This window comes from Lynx rufus, unplaced genomic scaffold (assembly GCF_022079265.1).
Source record: "Lynx rufus isolate CCGP_SWC_20201006 ecotype Redwood Valley unplaced genomic scaffold, mLynRuf1.p SCAF_16, whole genome shotgun sequence".
Taxonomy (NCBI): Eukaryota; Metazoa; Chordata; class Mammalia; order Carnivora; family Felidae; genus Lynx; species Lynx rufus.
The window spans coordinates 39,644,979-39,664,373 of record NW_025814830.1 but is presented as its reverse complement, the minus strand read 5'-3'; the positions used below and the strand labels follow the sequence as shown (position 1 = coordinate 39,664,373).

Here is a 19,395-nt window from a genome sequence, read left to right as displayed (position 1 = left end):
CCATATTATGACTGGTCAGAAGTAAAAACTGGTATGGGTACTTTGCAATACCAGCGATTCCACTCAACGGACATATTACCAAAACAAGTGAATGCCCTGTCTGTCAAAAGATAGGTGTAGTACATCTGAAACTAATGTAACACCATATGTTAACTACAGTGGAATTAAAATAAAAAATAAAAGAGATGTGTTAAAAAAGAGAAAAAAGAACATAGGTTTATTCAAAACAGTCCAGCAGCTTTATTCAAAATAGTCCAAAACTGGACACAAACCAAGTGTCTATGAATAGGAGGACAGATGAAGAAATTATAGCAAATTAATACAACAGAGTACTGCACAGCAAAGAAAAAGAAAAACTACCCGCCGCAAATGGATGAACCTCACAGTCATAATGTTGAATAAAAGAAGCCAGACAGAAAATAGGATATTCTATATGATCCCATTTATATGAAATTCAAGAATAAAAAGACAAATCTATGATGAGAAGAAGTTCAGAAGCATGATTAACTTTGGCTGGGGGATACAAACTGGGAAGGGCACAAGGGAGTCTTCAGGGTGCTTAAAATACTCTATATCTTAACCTTTGTGGTAGTTATATGGGTATGTGTATATTAAAAATTCACTGAGCTGTACATGTTAAGACTTGTGTACTTTAATGATGTGTTCTTAGCAACAAAATGTTTAAAAGAAAATAAGCCACTACTCAGCAATTCAAGGCTTTTTTTTTTCTTTTTTGTCTTGAGAACCAAGCATGCCACTCTTATGTGTGATGCTCAGACCAGTCTGGAATAGCAAATGATGCCGTCCTTTCCCAAGCATTACAAAATTCTCAGAATAGCAGAGAAATCTACAAATAGTCCTCTTAGTTGCTGAAAAAGGGCCACCTCTGTTAATGGAAAAAATGAAGTCTCAGAAGTGGACATACAGAAATGAAGAGTGTCCCTACAAAGCACACAACCCTGCAAGTGTGGTAGAGTATATAGAGTTAGGCATCAGTTTCATTTCCAATTTGAGATGACCTGTTCTCATCATGTAATGCTTATTTGTCTCTGATTATGAGGAAAATGATTTCTCTGATTATCTGATTTTGCATAAAGACAATGGAATGCAGTATCACAATCTTCTTTACTCAATAGCTAACAAAATAACCAAAATGTATGTGTGTGTGGTGGTGGTACGAGGAATGTGAAACAGAGGATTAAGATTTATATGGCACAACTACTAACTAATCCATACCTCATCCACCAGGAAAAGCAACAGCAGTAAATAAAATTAGTAAGTATAAACTAACTAACTAACTAACTAACTAACTAACTAACTAAATAAATAAATAAATAAATTGGGGCACCTAGGTGGCTCAGTCAGTTAAGCATCCAACTCCAGGTTTCTGCTCAGGTCATGATCTCATGGTACTGAGATTGAGCCCCAAGTTGGGGTCCACACTGGGGTGGAGCCTGCTTGGGATTCTCACTCCCTCTGTCTCTCTCTGCCCCTCCCCCAACTTGTGGGCACATACTCTCTCACTCCCTAAAAATAAATTTTAAAAAATAATAAAAATAAAAAAAATAAAATAATTACATTAATGGTATAAAAGTAATAAAATGAGAAAACAAAATAGAAAACACTAACTCATGCTAATTGACAGCAAAGTAAATCAAAGTTCTAAGTAGGTAGCTCTGAAAAAAGTCAAGGAAAAACTTTTCCTCAAGAATAAAAGATACTACATTATGCTCCAGGGCTTCTGGCAGGGCAGAAAAGGTCAGGAGTGCTGACCATCTTCCAGGACTCTGTGCTGTATTAGGGGAATAAGCACAGCTCATGAAAATATGATACACACCAGAGTTCTGGGAGTGGGCCATAATACATGATATTGTTCACTCTCTTGAGCCAAACCCAACAAGGCCTACCCTAAAGTAACTCTGTACCTCTTTACCCCAATCTCCTCAGGCTACAGACCAAAGCTCTCAAACAAAATGGAGGAGAAAAGGCATGACAATTAGGCAATCATAGTATACAGTTTTTGTTCTTCTTTTTATTTAATGAAAAATGGAACAAATTATATAAGACATTTGACTAATGAAATAAAAATGAAAACAAAACCTCCCCCTCAAAAAAAACATACACACAAAGACAAAACCCAGAAATTGATTACCAGTTAATGTTCCACACTAAAAAATCTAAGAATGTAAATTCAGTAGGGGTTCAGTCCGTTGAGTGTCTGACTTCAGCTCATGTCACGATCTCATGATTTGTGAGTTCAAGCTCTCATCGGGCTAGCTGCCGTCAGCGCAGAGCCTGCTTCGGATGCTCTGTCCCCCACCTCCCTCTGCTCCTCCCCTGCTCACACTCTCTCTCACACTCTCTCTCAAAAATAAACATTAAAATATATATATATAAATTCTTTTTTATAAATATATTTATACAAATATAAATAAAGAATATAAATTCAATAAATCATGAGATAAAATATAATGATAAAATATCAAATGAGTGGAAAATGGACCTAAAGAATCAAATTAAAGTTCAAGACACAACTGCAGATCTAAAAGCTAAATTAGAGAAGCGCCTGGGTGGCTCAGTCGGTTGAGCATCCAACTTCAGCTCAGGTCATGATCTCACGGTTTGTGGGTTCAAGCTGCACATCAGGCTCTGTGCTTACCGCTCAGAGCCTGGAGTCTGTTTCAGATTCTGTGTCTCCCTCTTTGTCTGCCCCTCCCCTGCTCACACTTTGTCTCTCTCTGTCTCTCTCAAAAATAAACGTAAAAAAAATTAGAAGCTAAATTAGAAACAGCAAGTGACGAATAGATCAAAAACATCAGAGCAGAGCTTTAAACACACACACACACACACACACACACACACACACACACACACACACACTAAATAGTAAGACATTAAAATAACCAGAGGAAAAAACACAAAGACATGGGGGATAAACAAAGACAAGTTGACATTTGACTAGTAATTGGAGTCCCTGAAGTAAAGGACAAAACAAATGGACAGGAAAGGTATACAGATACATAATACAGATTTTCTTGTACAAAGGAAGAAATAATCTCAGATTGAAAGGGAGTATCATAGGTACTTGGAAAGACTGATAAAGAACCATCAGCATCCAGACATATTCTGGTTAAGTCAGTAATTTCAACTGTAATGATATAATTCTTTCTCTACTTTTTTTTTTTTTAATTTTTTTTTTCAACGTTTATTTATTTTTGGGACAGAGGGAGACAGAGCATGAACGGGGGAGGGGCAGAGAGAGAGGGAGACACAGAATCAGAAACAGGCTCCAGGCTCCGAGCCATCAGCCCAGAGCCTGACGCGGGGCTCGAACTCACGGACCGCGAGATCGTGACCTGGCTGAAGTCGGACGCTTAACCGACGGCGCCACCCAGGCGCCCCTGTAATGATATAATTCTTCAGGTAAGAAGTTATAAAAAAAAAAAAAAAGTCACTCACAAGGACAATATAAAGCAACGATAATAATACCAGAAGTGCTAGTCTCCTCCTAAGAAGAGAACCAGTTTGGTTTTTTAAGTAATCTCTACACCCCAATTTGGGGCTCGAATTTACGACCCTGAGACAGAGTTGCACGCTCCATGGAGCCAGCAGGAGCCCCAAAAGAGAACCAGTTTTTATTTTTTATCTTTTTAATTCTTCTTTTAAATGTTTATTTATGTATTTTGAGAGAGAGAGAGAGAGAGAGAGAGAGAGAGAGAGAGAGAGCAACCATACAAGCAGGGGAGGGGCAGAGAGAGTGAGAGAGGGAAAATTCCAAGCAGACTCCACACTGTCAGCACAGAGCCTGACACAGGGCTAGATCTGATGAACCATGAGATCATGACCTGAGCCGAAATCAAGACTGGATTCTTAACCAACTGAGTCACCCAGGCACCTCAGAGAACCAGTTTGTAATTAAAGGAATACTGTGGCAACAAACCACTTGGACTCTCAAAAAATTTTTGTTCACTTAAGGACTTATAAATAATTTCTTTCCTGGTAAGAAAACTCAAAGATACAGTAAATGAAGCAATCTTCTTCCTTAACAAAACTGAAATAAGCTCTCATTTAAGAGCAAAATGTGACTCTAAGAACAAACGGTAGGGCATGCCTAGGTGGCTCAGTCAGTTGAGCATCTGACTTCGCTCAGGTCATGATCTCATGGTTCATGGGTTCGAGCCCTGCATCAGGTTCTGCCCTGACAGCTCAGTGCCTGGAGCCTGCTTCAGATCCTGTGTCTCCCTCTCTCTCTATCCCACACCCACTCATGCATGCTTTCACTCTCTCTCAAAAATAAACATTAAAATAAATTTAAAAAATTAAAAAAAAACAAATGAGAGAATTCTTTTTTTTTTTTTTAATTTTTTTTTCAACGTTTATTTATTTTTGGGACAGAGAGAGACAGAGCATGAACGGGAGAGGGGCAGAGAGAGAGAGGGAGACACAGAATCGGAAACAGGCTCCAGGCTCTGAGCCATCAGCCCAGAGCCTGACGCGGGGCTCGAACCCACGGACCGCAAGATCGTGACCTGGCTGAAGTCGGACGCTTAACCGACTGCGCCACCCAGGCGCCCCTAAATGAGAGAATTCTTATGACAATTGACATAAAATAGTACATAAATTTAAGGTATATAAATAACTTGATTTTTATGTTGTGAACTGATTACTATGATAAATTTAGCTAACATCCATCGCCTCATATACTTACCAAAAACTGACAGAGATAGAGGAAAAAAAAGGTTGTTTTCCTTGTGATGAGAACTTTCAGGATCTACTCTTAGCAATTTTCAAATATACTATATAGCAGTGTTAACTGTAATCATTATGTTGTACACTACATCCTCAGTACTTATTTATAACTGGAAGTTTGTACCTTCTGACCACCTTGATCCAGTTCCCTCACTGGTAACCACAAACCTGATCTCTTTCTGTAACTGCTATTTCTTGCTACAAGTCATTTACTATGTGCCCCATGCTGTGCAGGGCACTTTTTTTTTTTTTTAACGTGTATTTATTTTTTGAGACAGAGAGAGACAGAGCATGAACAGGGGAGGGGCAGAGAGAGAGGGAGACACAGAATGTGAAACAGGCTCCAGGCTCTGAGCTGTCAGCACAGAACCCGACGCGGGGCTCGAACTCACGGACCGTGAGATCATGACCTGAGCCGAAGTCGGATGCTTAACCGACCAAGCCACCCAGGCGCCCCACTACAAGTCATTTAAAAACCCACCTAAAATGTAAAGCTTTGTCAAGAACTATTAAATATTGTTTAGATAATAATGATAAATCATAAATCATGGCTGATACAGGAAATGATAGTTCATAACCTGTATTGTTCAAATTCACTTCAGATAAAACTAATTCGTCCTCAATACACAATGCTGTTAAGACAAGTCCTGAGAGAGAAAATAGGTGACTCGAGATTATTATATACAGGCCATTCTGATGTTTGGGTATTTAAGCCAACAAACATTCTCAAACATGAAAGAACCCAACAAATACAGAATCCAAAGCCCTCCTTAAACAAAACATTTAACAATAAAACATGTAAAAATTAGTAGTAATCACTGAATCCAACTAGACATAGGACTAAAGCTAAACAATGGAGTGTGGAAGGGTACAAGGGTGGGAAGATGGCTGTAGATCTGCAAGGGAAAATAACAGAAGCAACAAAATTCAGGAGGTAGAACCTGGGTAGAGCAGGAGAAGTTTAAGACAATCATCTCATTTTTCAAAGCAGGGAGTCAAAATTCAAACCATCTAAAACAGTGATTCAGTTTCTCAATAATTTAGTATCTTTAACCTTAGATCTTCTTAGGATCTCTGAGCGGGAAGAACAATATCTAAGATTCAGTATAAGTTCTTACTTTTTACTTCTGTTTCATTTTATAAATATTTCATTCAAATATTAAAGTTAACATTCAACTATTACGATTCAAAATTTACCTATTAAGTATATTTCACATGCTCAACTATTACATATTTTTATGATTTCATGTTAGTTTTTCCTAATAAATTCAAATAAAAATGAATTAAACATTTTCATCACAAAGATGTTCAGTATAATACTATCCATAAAAAAATTCAATCTATTTTCTAGCCATCCATTCAGACTTACACTAAATATACACAGAGAATTATCTGGAATGTTAATCAAATATTAACAATTGCTTATTTCTGAGGGGTTTGCATTTGGGGTAATTTATTGCTTTATTTTTGGTATTACTTGGATTTGGATTGAAAAAAATTTTTTTTAATGTTTATTTATTTCTGAGAGAGAAAGACAGAGCATGAGCTGGGGAAGGGCAGAGACAGAGGGAGACACAGAATCTGAAGCAGGCTCCAGGCTTTGAGCTGTCAGCACAGAGCCTGACGTGGGGCTTGAACCCACGAACTGAGAGATCATGACCTGACATGAAGTTGGAAGCTCAACCGACTGAGCCACCCAGACGCCCCAGTATTACTTCGATTTTAAACGAGCATGTATTATGTTTACAATACAGTTGTTTTTTGTTATTTGGGGTTTTTTAATAAGAAAAACAACTGTTTGACCACTACAATCTTTCCTCTCAGCGGGAGAGTCAGTCCACAAGCAAAAGAATATGTTTCAACCTAGCAAAAAAAATAACCTCAATGCAGAAGTGCCATATGAACAAAAACATAAAACCTCAACAGAAGTTTTAAGCTTTGAATTTTCTTTTTGTGCTCAGCAGTACCTAAATGAACAGACTTTATCATTAAAAAATGTATGATATCTCCAAAATAAGTCCCAACTCATACCTTAACAACAGGATGTCCCCCAGTAGATGCTTTTACTGCTCCTCGGCTACCTTCAGTTTCATAATGGGCTCGATGATGAGTTTTAGGTTGCACTTCTATTTTCAGTTCACATTGTCCAAAATGAGTTGGTAAAGGCCAGTCTAGTGGAGGTAATGAAGATGTGCTATAAACGAAACACACAAAAAATGCATTTCACCATGCTATTACTGCCAAGCAAGGATTTAAATCCCTTCTTTGCCAGCAACCAACATTTTTTTCCTCCTGTGATCTCTGAAGCAGAGTATTCCAAAATAAAATTTTACTTAATAAGTTATAACACTGGATATGATGGGTACTTACGAAATAATTCTTTAACTCAAATCCATTTCATTTACATTTTGGTTTCCTGTATTTTTTAAAAAGGACAAATTCTAACATTTTGCAAAACTAAATGATTTTCAACTATGTGTACCTAATTATAAAAAAACAACCAAAGAATAATTTAACTTTTAAGCAAAAATGTCCATTTCTGGGGCGCCTGGGTGGCGCAGTCGGTTAAGCGTCCGACTTCAGCCAGGTCACGATCTCGCGGTCCGTGAGTTCGAGCCCCGCGTCAGGCTCTGGGCTGATGGCTCGGAGCCTGGAGCCTGTTTCCGATTCTGTGTCTCCCTCTCTCTCTGCCCCTCCCCCGTTCATGCTCTGTCTCTCTCTGTCCCAAAAATAAATAAAAACATTGAAAAAAAAAATGTCCATTTCTGTATATGTGCTATCAGTGTCTAAGGATCCAAATACTCCTGTATCTCAGTATATATGTCTCCATCCCTGGTGTGTAGCTATAGAAGTTAGTCTATTATACCTGTTGCTTACCCACTTCCTTCTTATTCTTGTTTCTCTGAAATACTGTACACCGCTTATAGGCAGCAGTATACTGCAATTTGAGGTACAATTTAATTTCACTACACATTTGGCTGAAAAACTATAAGGTCTATCATTGCAGATTCTAAATGTCAATTTTAGAGAAAACATCAATTGATCAATAAGATAATTTAAACAGCTTAAAGGGATATAGGTTCATTTAGATATTTATGTATACATATTTTTTAAATGTTTATTTATTTTTGGAGAGAGAGAGAGAGAGAGAGGGAGTGTGTGTGTGGGGGGGGGAAGGACAGAAAGAGGGAGACACAGAATCTGAAGCAGGCTCCAGGCTCCGAGCTGGCAGCACAGAGCCAGATGCAGGGCTCGAACTCACGAGCTATGAGATCACGATATGAGCCAAAGTCAGATGCCTAACTGACTGAGCCACCCAACCACCCCTCATTTAGATACATTAACAATGAAAATACAGGATTTAAAAAAGAAACAACTTATATGTCTGTAGGTCAAATATTAAAGGACCCAACCTACAATAATTTCTATTAAAAACATCTTTTAGGGCACCTGGGTAGCTCATTTGCTTGAGTGTCCAACTTTGGCTCAGGTCATGATCTCCTTCAGGAATTCGAGCCCTACATTGGGTTCACTGCTGTCAGCCTGTCAGCGCAAAGCCTGCTTCAGACCCTATGTCCCCCTCTCTCTGCCTCTCCCCTGCTTGCGCTCTCCCAAAAAATAAATATTAAAAAAAAAAAATCTTCTTAGTGACTGGTGAAATTGGACTTTTAAGGTCTCTTCCACCAATGAAGTGCTACCATTCCTACATTGCTTCATTCATTCACTGCTAACATTCCTAAATTGCCTCTCTCAATGTCTTCAGCCTAGCTTTGTTATGAAGCTCAAAGGTATTAATTTTTATTAGTCTGAAACAACTCAACTTCAACTCTCAGCTAGTTTCTACACTTGTTCTGCAGACTTAAGCAAACCCCTACAAAGATTAAGATACTTTTCAAAAGCAGAATGATAGGCTCAAAGATATCTTCAATACCATAATTCCACATATTTTTCTAAAGATCTGGATCCAGAAATAAACACTCATACCACTGAAAAAGCATTTTAAAAAAAGTTCTCTTCTAAACAATTATATAGACTAGATTGATTCTATAAAACAGGATTATGACAACTGAGAAGTCATTTGGAATGAGTCATGCTGTTCTTACTCCAGTTATCTAGAATTACTTACTTGCTCTTACACTCTTACTTACTTTTAAACTGTTCTCTACTCCAGCTCCTAGCTAGACTCAAAATTCAAATATATATTCATATATATACAATTATTAATATATAATATATGCATGTACATATAAATATAATTAATATGTATTATATACATTATAAAGCTAATGTATACATAAAATTTTTATTAAAAACATGTGCAAGTTAGATTGTTATTTGTAATTATTTTAGACTGGGGTAAGGCTTTCAAATATAACACAAAATCCAAAACCCATGCAGAAGACAAATTTAAATACATAAAATGTTAAAATTTCTCTACAATAAAAAAGTCAAACTTATAAAATCAAAAGATAAAAAATAAATTATGAAAAGAACTTGCCACAATAAACAAATTTCATTTGTATAATAAGGTCTTAAAAATATAAAACACATGTTCCCAATTAGTATTTTTTTTGTAATTTAACTCATACTGTAATCAATGTTTTACAAAAAGCTTTTTAAATAAGAAAATTCTTTCTAGGGAATCTTCAATATAATTTATTATTATCTACAATTCATTATCTATATACTTTTAAAATGATAAGCCTAGCCTATCTGAAGGCTCTTTTAAGACTAAAGGGAAAATAAATGCAGACTTTAATTGATTTGTCTGGAAGACACCAGAAAAAAAGGGGGGGCATCAAACCATTCCATATATATAATGCAGTCACATGCCACCAGTAACACATAAGCATGAAAAATGACCAGCAGCCATTTCCATCGACTCACCGAAATATTGGGGTGTGGCCAGGCTTTGGTTTGCTCCAGGTAAAAGGTGAAGGAACTGAAAGAAATTGGTCACCAGATGAATCTTTCTTTAAAGGATACTGAGATCCAAGGCCATCATCTACTGAAGTCTCCCGGGATGGTGATAAACTCCCTTGGTCATCTGAACAGAGCTCTAATTTTCCTGGTAGTATGGTAGCTTGATCTTCAGAAGTCTTCCTTGTTTTCAGAGGGATATCAGTCTCTACACAGTACTGAAATGGAAAAAGTGCAGGGCCAAGGCCTGATCCACCCTGGACTGAAGCAGTAAGCCAGGTATCTTCTGTTACACTTCCCCTGGGGGAGTGACCAGGAGAAGGAACAGGTGAATGATGGGGTGAAAGGGACCCAGCATAACAAACCTCAGCACTGGAGTGCCGTCGTTTCCCACAGGGGGAAGTAGGCCTTGATGAGGGTCCTGAGGCTGGCCTGGGGCTCAGCCAATTCTCATCAGTAACACTAGATCTAGGAGAGTGGCAAGGAGATTGCCTGGGTGACAAGGAGTGTCCAAGTCCATATTGTTGATGCCAGGACTCTTCTCCAGGGCAACCTCCTGGTGAGCCACCAGGAGAAGTCAGAGGGGATCCAAGAGTAAATCGGGCAGCAGCTTCATTCAATTCCGAATCCACATCATCATAAATGTGTGAAAGAGATTCGCAAGAAGATGCATCTGAGAACCAGCTCCTAGAAGAGATGCTGCTGGCAGGACTAGGACTAAGGGAAGACTCCCGGTAGGATGGCTCAAGAGGAAGATAGAGATGATCTCTAGAAGGCCTTTCCAAATATTCCCTTTCTGGATCATTTATGTGTAGGTCATCTTCATGAGTATCTATTTCTTGATGACAGTTAGGAGAGATGGATGTAATTTGAATACTTGGACACTCAAAGGGTTTGGGACCACTTAAAGGGCTGTATTTAGATTCAGGAATCTCACAAGTTCCTTCATAGTTTTTGTGACCTTGGAGCTGAAACGATGGTGACAAAACAGAAGAGTGAGACGGTAATCCATGATGTGGTAAGCAAAGTGGTGAGTTTAAAGTAGATGGAGGTGGATCTACATTAAAGATGTAAATGGATGCACAATCATCTGGCTCAAGATCTATGGGGGGAAAGCAAAACAAAAACAAAAACAAAAAAGAACAGAAAAAGAAAAAGAAAAAAATCAACAAAACAAGAAATTAGAAAATTTAGATGTATAAATTACTGGATGAGAAAGTAAATAATAATCTTGAGAGAAAAAAGTAGGACATAAAATGTGTACCATTAGCTCCACTAAGAGAATGGTATGTATGTTTTATTTACATTCAAACCACTTCTTTGCCAGCACCAACAATTTTAATTTTTTTTAAGTAATCTCTACGCCCAACGTGGGGTTCGAACTCACAACCTCAAGATCAAAAGTCGCAAGCTCTACTGACTAAGCCAGCCAGGCGCCCCGACGGGTGTTTTTTTAAAAAGTTACCTGGTTATTTCCACAGATACATGTAATTATTACATATTTATATTTGTGGTTATATATGTAATTTTTTTCTCTTCTTGTTTCCATTTTCTAAAATGAGAATCAGAAACCATCTGAAAACAAATGTTTCTATAAAAGAAATAATCATATCCATAATTCTAAAAAACATTCACAGAACTATAAAATGATATAATCACGTAAATTGAGCCTCATCTGGGGTCTGCAAGTCAAAATGGAATAAAGGATAGAACAAAGTCTTTGAAAGGTTTTTAGTTATAAGCACACACACTACTAAGTTTACTAATTAAAAGAATTACAGACTCAACTCAGGAGACCTAGATTCTATGAGCTCTTAGTCATATCATTTAACCTAAGACCTCGGTCTCCTTGTAGTAATCCCAGAACTTTTCGATAAAGAAATTTTTATGATTAACAGTAGTTTTTTGCTCCACTGTCATACCATCAAGAATTTGTATCTTTTAATATAGCAAACCAGGTTGCAAGAGCCACGTGATCCCACTGGATCCTTTACCTCAATTAGAAAATAACTCATCACAGCTTTTAACTTATGATAGATTATTAAAGTAAACCTCATAATGGCAGAACTTTTAAAATGTGGTTAGTGAACACATTCAGTAAAGAGTTTTTACATGTACTAAACAACAAAACCCTCTAGGTTTAAACCCTGGCTCTGCCATTCCAAAGCTGTGCAAACTTGGACGAGTTATTTAACCTCAGTTTTCTAAGGCAGCCTTTTTTTCTATAAAATTGTCAAGAGGAGAGTATCAACATCAACTAAAACACACAAGACAATTTGAAGACAAGCAACCTAATATAATGACTAATATTTAGCAAGAACTCACTACCTGCTAATAACCTTATCTTTCCCTTTTTAAAATTTAAGATGGGTATGTTATATTATTTTTTTTAACTCTGAAGTATTTCCTAATAAATTGAAACATCCTTTGAAGTACATCACTCAGTCAACTCTCTCACTCCACTTACTGAATCAAGATAAGTAAGAAGGTCAGAGCTCCAAAGAAGAAAACCCACATTTGACATTAACAAAAGGTGGAGGAAAAAGCTTTTAAAAATAAACAACTGTGGTAAGCATAGCATAATGTACAGAGATACTGAATCATTATGTTGTACATCTGAAACTAATGTAACATTGGGTATCAACTATATTCAAAAATAAATAAATATTAATTTAATAAACAACAAAAAGAAGAGGTTTGGGGAAAATGGGAAGTAACTTCTAGTGGATATTGGGTTTCTTTCTGTACTGATGAAAATGTTTTCATATTGACTGTAGCGATGGTTACACTACTCTGTAAATATTGTATGGTATATGAATTGTATCCCAATAATGCAGCTATAAAAATACAAATAAAAAGCATAGCATTGTGTGTGTGTGTGTATGTATATACACATACACACACAATGCTATGCTTTTTATTTGTATTTTTATAGCTGCATTATTTAAATATATATATAAATTTTTATTAAATTTTTATATTATTAAATATATATATATTTAAACTTTTAAGTCAACTCTGCACCCAATGTGGGGCTTGAACTAATGACCTGGGGATCAAGAGCTTCATGTTCTACCAACTGAGCCAGCCAGGCATCCTTAATATTATGCATATTTTATCACAATTAAAAATGTTTTTTAAAAGTTAAAAACATTTGTTTCTTATCTGACTTTAAGAAAATCATAAACAAGTGCTATCACCTAACACTTAATATTTTCATGTATATATTTGTCTATATATGTATATATTTTTATAAAGCCATGGATCATAATATTTTGGAGGTTTTTTCCTAAAAAAACCTTTTATTAAAGTACAAGATACATCATAAAAGTGCACACATCATATATAGCTCAATAAACTGTCACATAAGACATACCCTATAACATTACCCTTAAAAAAAAAAAATCCTGGGGCGCCTGGGTGGCTCAGTTAAGCATCCAACTTTGGCTCAGGTCATGATTTCACAGTTCATGGGTTTAAGCCCCACACTGGGCTCTGTGCTGACAGCTCAGAGCCTGGAGCCTGCTTCAGATTCCGTATGTCTCTCTCTCTCTCTCTCTCTCTCTCTCTCTCTTCCGTATCTCTCTCTCTCTCTCTCTCTCTGCCCCTCCCCCGCTTGCACTGTGTGTCTCTCTCCCCTAAAAGCCCCTTTTGGCTTGCTTCCAATCATTACCTTTCCACCAAAAGTTAACCACTATACTGACTTCTAACAGCCTAGATATGTTTTGCCTATATAACATACAACCTTGTCCTTTAATGTTTTTTATATTTTATTGAAGCTTATAAGAAATTCCTAAGCAATTTTCAAGGCCATGTAAAATGTCAAGTCAATGATCATAGCTATTTCCTACTTTTTATTTTTATAAATAACGTAGCATTGAACATGTCTATACATACAGCTTTTTCTCTTGTTTTGAATCCCTCTCCAAGAATAAATTCCTAAAGGTAGAGATACTAGACCTTAGGGCAACCATTTTTAGCACTCCTACTATGTAGAAACATTTGTTTTAGAAGACTTGTTTTAATATACAACATTAGGACACAGTATCAGTTTTACTTTAGTTTCTCCAATCAGGATATTATTTTTAATTTTAATGTAATTTAAGAGTTAAATGGTTCTGTATGAAATACAATGTTCTAGGCTGCAAAAACCAGAAAACCCAATTAAAGTACCTGAAGGGAGGGGAGGGTATTTTCCAACATTAACAAGAGGTCCAAAGGTAGGACAGTCCCAGGACTGGTTATTTCATCAGTTCAACAAGGTCATCAAGAAATCAATTTCTTTGTATATTCCCATTTTGCCACTTCTGGGGTGCTAACTTTGTGCTTTTCACTTTTCAACCATATATGTGTATTTTGTCCGAAACCAGAAGCAATATGATCATTCATTTAAAAAAACATTTTCTGAGTAGCACTATATAATGGTTCAAGGCATGTTCAAGACACTGAAAACACAAGAGTGGACAAAACAAAGTCCCCATTCTCAGAGAAATTTCATTCTACCGTGAAAATTAATAAAAGGAAACTTTATTTAAAATGGAGTCAGGAGAGGGGCGCCTGGGTGGCGCAGTTGGTTAAGCGTCCGACTTCAGCCAGGTCACGATCTCGCGGTCCGTGAGTTCGAGACCCGCGTCGGGCTCTGGGCTGATGGCTCAGAGCCTGGAGCCTGTTTCCGACTCTGTGTCTCCCTCTCTCTCTGCCCCTCCCCCGTTCATGCTCTGTCTCTCTCTGTCCCAAAAATAAATAAACGTTGAAAAAAAAAATTTTTTTTAAATGGAGTCAGGAGGCCAGCAGGGGGAGCTCTCACACCCTACAAGCGTGAGAATGCACAACTGCAGAATGAACGGGAAGTTAGGAACGTTCCAAATGGATACCAGTTTACCATCCCAAGGAGGAAGAAAAGCTTTTCTCCTCCCCAGGCAACCACCCAGCCAATGAGAGGCTGTCACAACTCAGCCAATGAAAAGCTAGTGTACTTTGAACTCCAATTAACGTCAAAGTACTTTTCCTTTAAAACAGCCCTCCTAACTCCCCCCACTTTACTCCGTAGAAGAGCTTCCCTCTCCTTTGTTCTCAGATTTGCCTATGGTTTTGCCATTGCTTGCTCGCCCCAAATCACAGTTCTCTGCTATTCTAAACGAACCCATTTTTGCTGGTAAAATAACTGACTGGTTGATTTTTTTTTTTTTTTAAGTAGTCTTCATGCCCAGCGTGGAGCTCAATGCGGGGTTTGAACTCTCCACCCCGAGATCAAGACCTGAGGAGAGATCAAGAGGGAAGCTTAACCGACTGAGCCAATAAGCCAACCTTATTTTTTTTATTATTTTTTTTTACATTTATTTATTTTTGAGAAACAGAGTGAGACAAAGCCTCGAGTGGGGGAGGGGCAGAGAGAGAAGGAAACACAGAATCTGAAGCAGGCTCCAGACTCTGAGCAAGAGGTCAGCACAGAGCCTGATGCGGGGCTCGAGCCCACGAACTGTGAGATCATGACCTGAGCTGAAGTCAGACGCTCAACTGACTGAGCCACCCAGGCACCCCAAGCCAACCTTATTTTTAAGGTTATGTCAGGTAGTGATATTTGCTATAAGGAAAAATCAAACAGGTAAGGAGAATAGAAGTGAGGGAAGGAGTGAAATTAATTTAGATAAGGGGGTCAGAAAAGTATTTTCTCCAATATTTGTTAAGATTTTATCCAATACCTGTGACTGTTTCCCCAAAAGGATATGAGGAGCTGAGCTATACAGAAATCTATGGGAGGGGAACCCGGGAGGTTCAGTCAGTTGAGTGTTGGACTCTTGATTCTGGCTCAGGTCACAATCTTGCCGTTGGTAGGATTTGAGCCCTGCACGGGCTCCATGCTGACAGTGCGGAGCCTCTTGGGATTCTCTTTCTCCCTGTCTCTCCTCTGTTCGTGCTCTCTCAAAGTAAGTAAACATTAAAAAAAAAAAAGATGATGAAATCTACGGGAAAAACACTGCAAATAGAAGAAATAGCAAGTGCAAAGGTCTGAAGACAGAATTTTTGGATTTTATGAGGAAAAGCAAGGAAGCCAGTGGGAAGAGAACTGAGTGAGGGGGTACAGTTTAGGGCTGGGGATAGAGCAGCACTGACCATAAAGTGAGGTCTCATAGAAAAGTAAGGACATTACAACTGGTTTTTATTATGAGATGAGAAAATACTGGAGGGCTCTAAGCAAAGGAATGACACAATCTGATATATTTTACATATTTAAGAGACTATTGTAATAATCCAGATGCAAAATAATGGAGCATAGGACATGAGTGGTGGTAGGCTGTAAAGGTAGAAGAAATAGTAAGAAGTGAGTTGTGGTTTCTGTTTTGTTTTGTTTTTAAGGTAAAGCTGACAGAAATTAGACTGGATGTGAGAAAGAGAGGAAAGTCAAGGATGATACCAAGGTTTAGGGCCTGAACTATTATAAGATCAGTATTCCTAATTACTGAAATGAAGAAGAAAAGTGAGATAAATGTGGGAGACAGGAAATCGAAAATCCTACTTTGGACATAAATGTGAGATGCTAATAAGCTTTCCAAGTGGAGGTATCAAGGAGACACTTCTACCTAAAGTCTCAGGTTGGCCATATAGATTTGGGAGTTATTAATCTATAAATAATATTTACGGTTATTAAGACTAGAAGAGAGGACAAGGGAGTGAATGCAGAAGGAGAAGAAAGCAGGCAACTGAGGCATAGGAGATTCCAAGTTTAGGGATCAGGGAGACAAAAATGAGGAAGGAGAAGGGACAGTCACCTAAATGGAAGAAGAATCAAAAGAGGGAGGCATCCCAGAAACCAAGCGCTCACTCATTCAACGATTTATAATGTCATTATTTTCTAGCAACTGTTCCATATGCTAGATATCTGGAATAGTAAATGAATAGTAAATAATATATAAGCAGAAAATAAGACATGCATGGTCCCTGCCCTCATAAAGTATACAATCTCAGAGGAGATTTACAAAAACACAAATTAAACACTGAAACTACTACTAGGTGATAGAAGTTTCGGAGACTAAAGAAGGAACCTATTTTACAGAAAGTACAGGGAAGGCTTTTTGAGAAGGTGGTACATAAGCTAAAACCTAAAAGATTAATAGGAACCAGAAAGAAATGAAAAGGGGGGTGAGTATGGGCAGGCATAGGTGGAGAACACAAGGAGACAGTATAAGCAAACACTGAGTCAGATATTACCTTAGCTTCTTTGAGGAAGTGGAAGTCCCAATATGTGGCTAGAGCTAACAATAGAAGGAGGAGAACTGAAAAGCAGTAGAACGTAGAATGATCACGGTAAGAAGTGTAAATTTTATTCCAAGGATAATGGAAACCATCAGTTTTAAAAGGGAAGTGACAAGATCTCTATTATATTTGAGAATAAGGGACCACTACTTATCTAGTACCTAGAAAGTTCCTGATGTTTATTGGAAGGTCTATATAAAAGACCTTCTAATATAATTGGAAGGTCTATATAATATATTTGTTAAAATTGTTGTCTTAAATGTCTTAAAGCATTGCAGAGATCTGAATACAAAATTTGGGAGAGTGATGTTTCATCTTCTTCCCAAGTATCACCAAAGCCCCAGCTCTGGAAAAATACGGGCATCTGCTATAATCTCTCCACAATAAATAATTCTAGGTCCAGATTTCCAACTGTAGAATTCTCAAATTCATGGTGCTTCAGAAATTTGACCATCTCAAGGCTTATTTGCTCTGTTCCTTCAGCCATCACAGGACCCCACACAAGGATGTGGTAATATACAATGTCTTACAAGGGTTGGCAAAATATAGCCCATGGACCACACCTCGCCTCCACCTGTTTCTGTACAGCCTACAAGCTAAGAAGAGTTTCAAATGCTTGGGGGAAAAAAATTAAGTAATACTGTTTCAATGACACATAAAATGATATGAAGTTCGAATTCTGATGTCCACAAATAAGGTTTATTGGAACATATTCATTCGCTTATGTATGGTCTATGGGTACTCTGCTACTACATGGGTAGAGCTGAGCAGCTGTGAGAAATGACTGCTTCCCACTGCTACTTGGTGAGCTAACAAAACTGCAGTGACACAGTTCTAACTTAACAGCATTTTGAGTGCAATGCATATTGATGTACTGCAACACTGTTTTAAACTTAGCAGTACACACCTATAAAATCAAAACAGGACAGAGAAAAGGGGACTTCAAATTGAAATTCCACTTCTAAGGCACATTGGAATGTGGGTTATTTTGTTATCAAATTAAATGGCAAAGCATTATGTTTATCATGCAATAACATTATGGCTGTGCTGTAAGAGTACCTTATTCATCAGCATTACTGCATTAATACACCCAACCACACAGAAAATACACCCAAACACAAAATACACCCAACCCACAAAAAAACTAGAAGAAAAATTAGAGGGGCACCTGGGTGGCTCAGTCAGTTAAGCGTCCAACTTCAGCTCAGGTCATGATCTCACACTCCGTGAGTTCAAGCCCCACATAGGGCTCTGTGCTGACAGCTCAGAGCCTGGAGCCTGCTTCGGATTCTGTGTCTCCCCCTCTCTCTGCCCCTCCCCTGTTCATACTCTGTGTTTCTCTATCTCAAAAATAAATAAAAACATTAAAAAAAAAAGAAAAATTAGAAAACAAAACCAAAAATAATACCTTATCACAAGAGGATTTCTTCACAAAAATAAGGAAAAATGAGGCTGCAACCAAAAAACGTTTCTGAATGACTCATTTGTTAGCCAACTGCACTAATGGTAATTTATTTAAATTGAATGCAACAATTGAAGAAACCAGCTCAGAGAAAATAAACTTGTATTAGCCTTTCAGCAAGAATGGTTGATTTAAAAATTGAGAATGTTGTAGCAACATCAATAGGCAATTACAAAACAAGGCAAATGGTTTTCAAGTGGTTTTCTCTAGGTCCTGATGTGTAACCAGATGTTACAGATTCAATTACTATTTATTTGAAGAGTCAAGGCAAAACTTAAAAGTGCCTGAGGAATTAGCCTCTATGAATAGTCTGCATGTAACACCTTCAGGCAAGAATACTTCTGAAAAAGTTGAGAAAACAACAGTTTTAGTACAACTTAAATGGACCCTGTTAGGATATATAATAACTGTTGGTGGTAAAAATACATACGAGAATACTATGATAATAATACTATGCAAAATTAACACCACCAAATTAGACAATGTAGAACAAATGAGCAAATTCTTACAAACACACAAATTACCAAAACAGACTCAGAAGAAATAGGAAAATCTCAACAGACCTATACCAAGTAAAGATATTGAACTGGTAGCCAAAAAATCTCCCAACAAAAAAGTCCAAAACAAAATGGCGTCACAGGTGAACTCTATCCAACATTTAGAGAACATTCCACGAGACTACCCTATTACCAAAGCAAGACAACGATATAAGAATACTACAGACCTGGGGTGCCTGGGTGGCTCCAGTCAGTTAGGTGTCCAACTCTTGATATCAGCTCAGGTCGTGATCTCGCAGTCGTGGGATCATCCTGCTTAGGATTCTCTCTCTTTCTCTCTCTACCCCTTCCCTGTGCGCTCGTGCTCTCTCTCTTGTTCACTCTCTCTCAAAATAAATAAACTTAAAAAAAAAATACTACGGACCCTATCTCTTATGAATATAGACCTAAAAGTCTTCAACAAAATACTAGCAAACCAAATCTAACAGCCTATTTTTTTTTTAATTTTTTTTT

At 37.6% G+C, this 19,395-nt stretch overlaps 1 protein-coding gene across 4 annotated transcripts in view; it reads right to left on the bottom strand.

Annotated features, from left to right (window-relative positions):
- The window catches only part of NFATC3 (nuclear factor of activated T cells 3), a 137,693-nt gene that overhangs the window by 86,870 nt on the left and 31,428 nt on the right, over positions 1 to 19,395 (bottom strand). For all 4 annotated transcript variants that reach the window (XM_047078632.1, XM_047078628.1, XM_047078630.1 and 1 more), the window contains exons 2-3: positions 9,637 to 10,771; positions 6,781 to 6,943 (exon numbers count right to left, since the gene is read on the bottom strand). In XM_047078632.1, the coding sequence (XP_046934588.1) occupies positions 6,781 to 6,943; positions 9,637 to 10,771 (1,298 nt within the window). The remainder of the gene's footprint in view (positions 1 to 6,780; positions 6,944 to 9,636; positions 10,772 to 19,395) is intronic.